Below are 9061 nucleotides of genomic sequence, written 5' to 3' on the forward strand. Positions count from 1 at the left end.
TGGACTCTCACTTTCCATACAAACACAATATATCTTTATTGAAGTTGGCGAAATAAAAACAAAATCATGCATTTCAAGTGAGTGGGAAAAAATATCTTCCTTATCCCCTGCCCCAACAAAACCCAACCAAGCCAGCAGGGTAGGTTATATTAATGCAAGGAGCTGAAGTGGGGAGTGAAGGATGAGGTTAGGTGGGGTGGGGTACCAAAGGGGCCTAGAGGATTGGTTGACTGGCGATCCCCACCAGGTCTGGGGGTTGGGGGGAGGCAGTGGTAGCAATTTCAGCAGCATCCCACTGCAGACTTAGAGACAGCCAGGGGTGGGAGTGCTTCTTAATCCCAGGTCCACTTCCTCTTCTCCTACTTCCTGGAAACTTGGGTTTCAACTGAGCCTCAGAAAGGTGAGGGCGGAGGACCAGAGGTCTGGAAGGCGGCCACCCTCCCAATCTCAGGCCTCTGTGCCAGGTGTGACTGAACCTTGCAGGAAGGAGAGAAACCAAATGGCTTAGCCACCGAGTGGCTGGGCCATCACACCAGAGACCCAGCCTGACTCTGGGCAGGAACCATCACAGGGACAGCACCCATTCGGCTCAGAGCAGAGGAAGAGACCCCACCAGGGCCGGGAGATATTGGCTGAGGGTGGGCCCCATCTGTCCTGGGCAGCCTTGGCGAGGGCAGGACCTGACTGGAGAGGCTGGGTGTGGGGGTCAATGCACCAAGCCTGGAAGGGCCCTGGGGTGGCCGGAGGGCTCGCGCTGAGGTAACAGAGGAAAGGGTCCCATTCTTGGAAATTGTGTCTGAGCCCTTGGGCCAAAGCAGCGTCCGGGGAGCGATGGCGTCCTCCCTAGTCATCAAAGAAGTGATAAGAGGTCAGAAGGTGGAAGGAGGAGGAGAGGGGAGTTTCCATATGCTTTGTCTTATTCTCACTTCTCCTCCCTTAACATCTGCCCATAGAAGTGATGTCTCAGCCACCGCCCATCCCTACCTTAGATGGGAGCTCCTTGAATCCCCAAGGAGAGCCCTCATCTTGGCAGAGACCAGGGGCACTTACTTGATATCATTGGCCGGCTCCTCTAGGGCCTTGCCTCGGCGTTGGTACAAGAGCACCAGTCCGGCCAGCAGCCCCAGTCCGACCATGGTGCCCACGACAGCTCCAGCAACCACCATAGCCCTGGGCCCTGGAAAACCCTTACTGTCAGGCGGACTCTCAGCCATTCCCTGGCCCTTTCCAATCCCACTGCCCCTCTGCCCCACCACCACCATACCCAGTTTCTCTCTTTGTTAAGGGGAAGGTGACTGTCGAGCAGGAAGTAGTCACTGACCAAACACCTGCACAGACATGTAACCAGGACAAGCACCTTGTCCTGTTCTAACGAGAGGCCTCTGCAGACAGCCCTCCTCCCCTCTCTTGCTGACCCGCTCCCACCACTGATCAATCTTCTCCTTAACCACACTTACCCCTCACTGACCTGTGCTCACAGTCAGGGTCACGTTGCACTGGGCGCTGCCCACCTCATTGTGGGCCCTGCAGATATACACTCCAGACATGGAAGTGGACAGGTTTTTGAGGCTTAAAGACCCGTGGATGGCATCTGTGGACACAATTTGGCCATCAGTCCAAGGATCGATCCCCTTTCCCATAAAAAATCACCCTGCCCTTCCTCTGGAATGTCTATTTTGACTCTCTGAGAGCCTTAGCTATCTGAATCCCTGATGAAAGGTGAAGGTGTGACGATCAGTTGCCAAACTGCTAGCTCACTACCCTTTCCCATTTCCACTGCTCAGTGTTCCCAAGTGATATCTGAAAGAAGGCTAAAGAGGAAGTGATGCCCAGAAAAACCAAAACCTGATTTTCACTTTTATTTCTGAGTAGTGAGAGAGAAAAAACACTGAGCAAGGAATTAGAAAACGTGGCATCCAGAACAGGCCATGGGACTTTAAGAAAGCTATTTATTATCTCTGGGTCCCAATTTATTCATCTATAAAATGGGGTGATATGACCTAATTGATGGTGTTGAAAGGAATGTATGAAATAATCTAATGATTTTAACAGTTAAAGTTTGTTGGCTGCTTACTCTTCACCAAAGACTAAGTTCTTTACATGTACTAATTTATATAAAAGTCTCACAACAAACCTATTATGTAAGCTCTATGTTAAAAAAAAAATTAAAAAGTTTTATTATAAAAATGGTCAAATAAAAAGTAGAAGGAGGAACAAAATGAAAACCCATATATCCACACTTGCTAACATTTTACTACACTTATTTCATTTCTTTCTCTTTTTCTCAGGACATTTTAAAATGAACATTTCAGCATGAAACTCCAAAACATAAGGATACTATCCCACATTACTGCAATACATTTACCATAGCTGATAAATTAAGAATAATTCTTCCAAAGCATCGGGTTAAAATTGTTCCATCAATAATCTTAATAAAATTGACAAAAAAAGTTCCAGCTGCCTCCAAGTGTTTTTTATAGTGGTATTCATACATGCATGCTCAGTCGTGTACGACTCTTTGCAACCTCATGGACTGTAGCCCACCAGGCTCCTCTGTCCATGGGATTCTCCAGGCAAGAATACTGGAGTGGGTTGCCATATCCTCCTCCAGAGGATCTTCCAGACCTAGGGATCAAACTCCCATTCTCCTGTGTCTCCTGCATTGGCCAGCAGATTCTTTACCACTGAGCCAGCTGGTGTGCTCAAGTCAAGGCTATTGATACTCCCATTTTACAGACGAGGAAACAGTCACAAAGTCACACGTGTAGTGAATGGCAGATCCTCCAGCCCCAGCGTCTCTTGTGTGGCATGGTCTTCAGCACCTGTCTGCGCCTGGCAGGCCTCTTTCTTCGCCCCCTCCCCACATCCCCCTTCCCCCCGCCCCCCACCACAGTGCTTTTCAGCATTGCTGCCCCTTGCCCCCCAGTCCCTCTGGCCCTCATCTTTCCTCTACCCCAGCCACACTCTCAGTTGTCTCTGGAAGTTCCCTCACCTAAAACAGGTGCAAAGAAAACCTGGGAGGATGGGGGTGACCGCACCCACTGGTACTGGGCAGTGGGCTTACTCCTTGGGGACTGGCAGCTCAGGGTCACGTTGGCCCCCACGTGGGCCACACCGCGGAGATGGCAGGATGGCGGAGCTGGAGGGACTGGGGGAGGGAAGACGGGTTAAAAACTCATACCAGGGGACCAGGAGCTCCCCCTCCCCCTCCCACACATGGACCCTCTGCCACCCTTTTTGCCCCTCCCCCAACCTTCCCCCTCGGTCACTTGGGGGAGAGGCCTGCCTGACCTCCCACGGGTGCCTCTGGCTCACCCAGCACATCGAGCTCTAAACGTTTGCTGCTTTGACCTTTAACAGTGCCTTGATTGTCTTGCAAGTTCACAAAACAGAGGTAGGACCCGGAGTCTTTCTCCTGCAGGTCCCGCAGCCGCAGTGACACGTTCCGGGAGGGCATGGGGTGGACCAGGGATGCTCGAGGCATGCCCGTTGTGACCTGACCGATGTGTGCCAACACCTGGTGGGGGCAACAACACCTCCCCATCACAACATGCCTGCTCTGTGCCCAGGGCTCAGCTCGTCCCCCTCCCCCAAACTGGGGGTCCTCAAATACCCCTTATCTGCACCATCCCCTCTAACCTGTAGCAGCTGTCCATCCACCTCTGTCTCCCTAGCCACCCTCTCACCGCCCCAGATCCTCTGCATCAGAACAGGTCCTCTTTCCCTGGATGCTGTTTCTTCATCTCCCACTTGGGTGTTTAGAAAGTGGTAAAAATGGACGTGTGTTAGTTGTTCAGTCATGTCTGACTCTTTGAGACCCCCTGGACTGTAGCCCGTCAGGCTCCTCTGTCCATGGACTTCTCCAGACAAGAATCCTGGAGTGGGTAGACATTCCCCTCTCCAAGGGATCTTCTCGACCCAGGGATTGAACCTGGGTCTCCTGCATCGCATGCAGGTTCTTTGCCATCTGAGCCACCAGGAGGGGCTCATATAAACATATAAAACATATGTTTATAAATCATATAAACAAGGGGAGAACGTATGAAAGAAACAGGCTGCAGGGGGACAGCCAAAAAGAAAAAGTATCTTATAAAGTTTTCTTTTTCTTGAAGACCCTCCCCTCCAGTGTATAAATCCCAGCCCCACTCCTTTAATCTAAGTTGCTTTCATATTTCACATGCTTTCATCCCCTATTTACCAAATGACTCCCCCCTCAACACTCTTCCTAGGACCTTGCAGGGAGCCCATGTAAAGAAGGTGCTCTGAAAATGACATTTCCCTGGCTTCGGGGTAAATCTGCCTCTGATGTCAGGAAAGTAGAACAGGTAAGAGACTGTAGAAAGAGACCTACCCTTGCTTCTCAAGGAGTTCATAAAGGAGTTGGGGGAGGGGGGCAGATAATCATCTGGGGAGTGGGCTTACTGTGACCTGTGGCCTGTGAGCACATCCAAAGGACAGATAATGTGAAAACAGGAAGATGCTCAACTTTTAAAAGCTGTGTGACACCTGCCCTAAACTTCCTGTTTCCTGTATCCTCAGTCCCCACTTTCCCCCTCACCCAGCAAAGTAAAACGTTGGCAGTGTTTGGTGTGCTGGGTTTCTAGGGAACCCTAGGAAAAGGAGAAATGGCTGGGTGAGGGGAAGACTCCAAGATCAAAACAAAACTTGAACTGGTGACACGGATCTTGCATTTCCCTGACATCTCTGGCGACCCCTCCCACCGTCGCCAGCTCTTCCCAATGCACTTCCCGACTCCTCTCCCCTCCCTCCCCCTAACCCCCTCCCACTCCGAACCCCCCAGCCCCGCCTCTAGTAGGTAGCTAGCCTCCTGCCCAGAAGTTCCCTCACCTGGCTCATATTCTTATCCTTCCCTTCTACGAAGAACCACATCACGGTGGGCACCTCCCAAGGCTTGGGCTTGGTCGGAGACAGCTCCCCTTGCAGGCTGTACCACGCTGGGAGCACCACTTCCGCTCCCTCCACCGCCCGCAGCTTCGTGAGGCTGGCGGACACGTGCACCTCCATCTGGGCCCGCGAGGGGGACGCTGGGGGGGAGAGAAGGAGAGTGAGCGCGGAGCCCAGGGACCCTGCCCAGCGCGGTGGCAGCAGAGGACGAAACTCTCGGGGGTCTCTCCCAAGACTGCCCAGGGCCCGCTGGCCTGTGATCCCGCGATGGTCGAATCCATCACCGCGTCTTCTCCCCAGCCTCAGCCCCGCTGGCTTGTAGCAAGGATAGGACCCATGTCTGTAAATTCATTTGTATTCAGAGGCACAGATTTCAGAGCACCAAGTGGAGGGGGCAGATTTCCAGCGAGAAGGGGAAGACACCCAAGAGGAAGGGCGGATTTAATACCTTTAATCTACACTCTACTTAAGCCACTTGCTCCCGCAATTTCCCCGGGGCATGAGCCAAGAAGGAAAGACCAGGGTCAGGATCAACAGCGTTCCCGTCTCCTGCAGTCCTCCACCAGATGGGCAGAGGGGACCGGGAAGGTTAATCGTTTACCGATTAACCCCGCGGCTCCTTCAGAACTACTCCGAGCCAGAGAGACTGGAGCGGCCAGTGCCCAGTGCGGCCCAGTGACTGCTGGGCTCCACGACTTCCTGCTGGATCTCCACACGTGGGCTCCCCCCAGGAAACCTCTCAAAGGCCCTTTGGGGGCCCACGGGAGATGGGGGGAGGGTACTCTGAGGTCACTGGGAACCTCGGCAGAGCTAGGAGGAGAAGCAAAGTCCCTTGACCATCAGGTACAAAACCGATCAAGCACAGAGCTTCCATCTGCCTGTGGCTGTCCTTCAGGAGGTGGCCGGGGGTATGGGTCTCAGGGAGGGGACTGTCGAATCGGAGCTTGCCTCACGGCGTCCAGAGGCACTCCCTTACTGCCCTTTGGAGAGGCAGAGGAGAGGCCCAAACAAAAGTCCTTTGGGGGAAGAACCTTGGGCTTGTCGGAAGCCAGGCCTGAGGATGCTGGCGGCTCTGGACCTTCACCCAGCTCTTGCTGAGGCTCTTGAGTCCTCGGCCTCAACGGTCTGCACTGGAGTCTGAGATGCCATCTCTGCGTGGTGGTTAGGGGGCCGCCGAGCGGACAGAGGCCGCGCACAGGCCGGGCTGTCCACCCTCCTGGAGGCCGGCTGAAGGCCTCTGAGGGCCCAGGAGCGGATCCGGCCAGGATGCGCGCCACCCCCTCCGCTTCCTGGTTGCGCGTCTTTACAGAACCCTCACCCCAATTCCTTGGCCTTCTTAGCACCCCCCTCCCCATTTCCTGGCGGGGTCCCTGAGGGCTGAGCAGGAAACTTGTGCCCGGTGATAAGCCAGGAGACAATGCCGAGGGCGCCGCTGGACCGGAGGCTCTGCAGGCGAAAACAACCTCCGCTTCAAGGAGCCCGCCGCCCGTTGAGGACCGACCGGCTGGCCGGGACACCAGAGAGGCCTGCGGGGGGCGCAGGCCCTAGCCGGGCCTTCCTACAGCTCACTCCCAGCGGCCAGACACAGTTCCCGCGGGAAACCTGCCGGGGTCCCAGGAGAAGAGTGAGCCGCCTCCGCCCTAGGCGCCCCTCGCTCAGGTCCTGCATTTATAATATCACTTTACAAAGAGGGGGCGGGCAGGGTAAGTCAGTAAGTAGTAAGCTGGACACACTGGGGCCTGGACACAGGTCAGCTAGGAGCTGGAGAAGGTCCCAGGCTTCACTGCTCTGATCCTGGGTGTCCCCCGGACCACAGACCCCTCAATTCTTCAGGGCTTTTTGCTCCCAGGTGCCACAGGGAGAGGAAAGGGGGGCGGGCGGATCTGAGTGAAGGAACCCAGGGCAGGGAAGGGACCCTACTGGGCCTCTCCAGACCAACTTGTGGAGCAGGCAAGAGCGAAGGAGAGCGAAAATGGGCTCTGGGCTGGCTCCCCAGGGCTACTATTTTTAGTCTCCCTTTCTCTGAGAAACTCCCCCCGCGGGCTTCTCACGCCCCAGGGGCAGCATCGCTGAGCCGCGAGGGAGCATAAGGGCCTCCGGGTAGAACCCGGTCGGGCAGAGCCCAGTGGAGCCGGTATCTCGCAAAATGCTGACCATCCAGAGGACCATTTAACCCTCAAGTGGCCAGCGAGAGTTCTGCAATCCCCAGCGGGGGTGGGGTGGGGGGTGGGGGTGGGGAGAGGTAGGGATGCTGAAGCCTGGACCTTCAGTGTGAAAACAGGCTCAGAGTTATCAGAGCTCGGATAGAAAGAGGATGGGTTGCAGGAGAGACACAGATGATCGGATGACGCCCTGGACACGGACTTGAATTTTTCTGCCTTGCTTCAGAGATCCCCAGCAGGAAGGGGGATGGGGAAATTGAGGATAGAATGCAGGAAAGAGACAGTTTAAGTTGGGAGAGGGGGACCTGAGAAGTGGAGAGATCCTACAGCAGGCCACCAAGCCTAGAGGGGCTGGCAGTCTGGTCTTGAGCCCCACTTTGTCTGGGGACCCTAATACTTCCTGCCCTGACACCCTTGCAGCACAGATTGGGCTAAAGAGCACCCAGGTGAGATTTAGATGGTCCCCATCTCAGTCTCAATCACTATGGTTCTTTCCAAGCCCTGGAGACTTCCAGCCTGAGAGAAATGAGGAGTTAAAGCTGAGCCGGACAAACCCACCCTTCGCCCTCATTTGGGATCCTTGAAGGATGGCAAGAAAGCCTGGGAGGCAGCATGTGAAATGGTTTATAATGAGCTTTGTTCCTGTGGGTCCTTTTCTCCCAGATGTTGGACCGGGCCACTCCAGCTTCTGGGTGTTCCTGAAGGCCTTCACACAGGCCTCAAGCAGTTGCCCCAAGGAGGTGGCTTTCCTCTCTGACTCTCTGAGGCCCTCCTCTCTATTTCCTTTGTCCCTTTGGCTCAGAGAACCAACAGGGGGTGATGGACCTCTTGGGGGGGGGGCGGTGGTCACAATTCTGCTCCTCTAGGCATTCGAACCCCTCCTCCATTTCCTGTGTCCTACATGACCTCACGGTCAAGCTTTGGGGGCACCTCCCTTGATTCCCAGGGCAGGAAGCAGAAGGAGGGGGCCAGAGGAAGGATCCAGGCTTGTGAATTGAGGTGAAGTCCCTGTGTGAGTCAAGCTGGAGTACCAGGGAATTCCCCAGGGGCTCTTGCACATCAGCTTGTGTGTGGGGTAGGGGGCTGGGAGGGGGGCTAGAGTTAAGTCCTTAAGCTCTTTAGCCAGTGTCTCCTCTAGCAGCTCAGCTCATCTGGCTCTGCCGGTGGAGGTGGGGAGTGAGGGTGAGGAATGGTTCCAACAAACGTTCTCCCCTGCCACAAACATACAGCACCCAAAGTGGTGGCTGTTCCCCAACACAGGCGACAGAAATCAGCACCAACCAGTGACACCCAACCTAGGGGAAAGTTTAAGTGCTGGGAGGGAAAGAGCCGGAGGAGGCGGGATCCTGTCCCACCCAGCTCCTCATCAGCTCCCCAAACCAGCCTCTCAGGGTGGGATTCATCCCATCTCCCATCTCATGTCCCCTCCAGGTCCATCCAGGCTTTCACTCACCGAGAGTAGTCAGCCCCAGGAACAAAACCCGCAGCAAGCTGGTCGCAGGAGACCCGGGCAAGGAAATCATGGCCTTCCCTGGTCCCGACGCAGTCAGGGGCGCCGGCTCGGGGCGCACCGACCGACAGGTGTTCAGGCTGCCCGGCAGCTGGAGCGGACGCGGGAACCGGGCCACTGATACCAAGGGCGGCTCTGGCCAGAGTCTCTGAGTGTGTGTGCCGGTGGCGGGGTGGGGACCGCCGGGGACTGGGGGGCGGGGCACTCGAGGGGGCGGAGAGGTCGCCGTCCTCCCGGGCGTGGCTCCAGGGTGACCCGCCGCAGGGGGGCGATCCTCGCGCTCCGACGGCCGGATCCCGCGGCCTCCACCCGGTCAGGACGCAGGGTGGGGTCGGGTGAGTCGTGGGGCCCTCGCAGCCAGCGGAGGTCCAGGGCAGAAGAGAGGGTCCTGACCTGTCAGACCATGCCATACCCTTCCCCGTCCGCTACGTGGGCTAGGAAGGAGGGCCAGGAAGGAAGGGAGGTTTGGGGATTGTCCGATGTC

The 9061-nt window shown here is 55.8% G+C and overlaps 1 protein-coding gene across 1 annotated transcript; it reads right to left on the reverse strand.

The window, feature by feature from the left end:
- Positions 1-11: 11 nt before the first annotated feature.
- Positions 12-8741, reverse strand: ESAM (endothelial cell adhesion molecule). The gene is made up of 7 exons (XM_070783105.1): positions 8521-8741; positions 4849-5045; positions 3316-3517; positions 2993-3148; positions 1469-1591; positions 1051-1177; positions 12-843 (listed from the first exon to the last, which is right to left on the reverse strand). The coding sequence occupies exons 1-7, from the start codon at positions 8588-8590 to the stop codon at positions 528-530; spliced, it is 1191 nt and encodes a 396-aa protein (XP_070639206.1). The 5' UTR covers positions 8591-8741; the 3' UTR covers positions 12-527.
- Between the last annotated feature and the right edge of the window lie 320 nt (positions 8742-9061).

This window comes from Bos indicus, chromosome 29 (genome assembly GCF_029378745.1).
Source record: "Bos indicus isolate NIAB-ARS_2022 breed Sahiwal x Tharparkar chromosome 29, NIAB-ARS_B.indTharparkar_mat_pri_1.0, whole genome shotgun sequence".
Lineage (NCBI taxonomy): Eukaryota > Metazoa > Chordata > Mammalia > Artiodactyla > Bovidae > Bos > Bos indicus.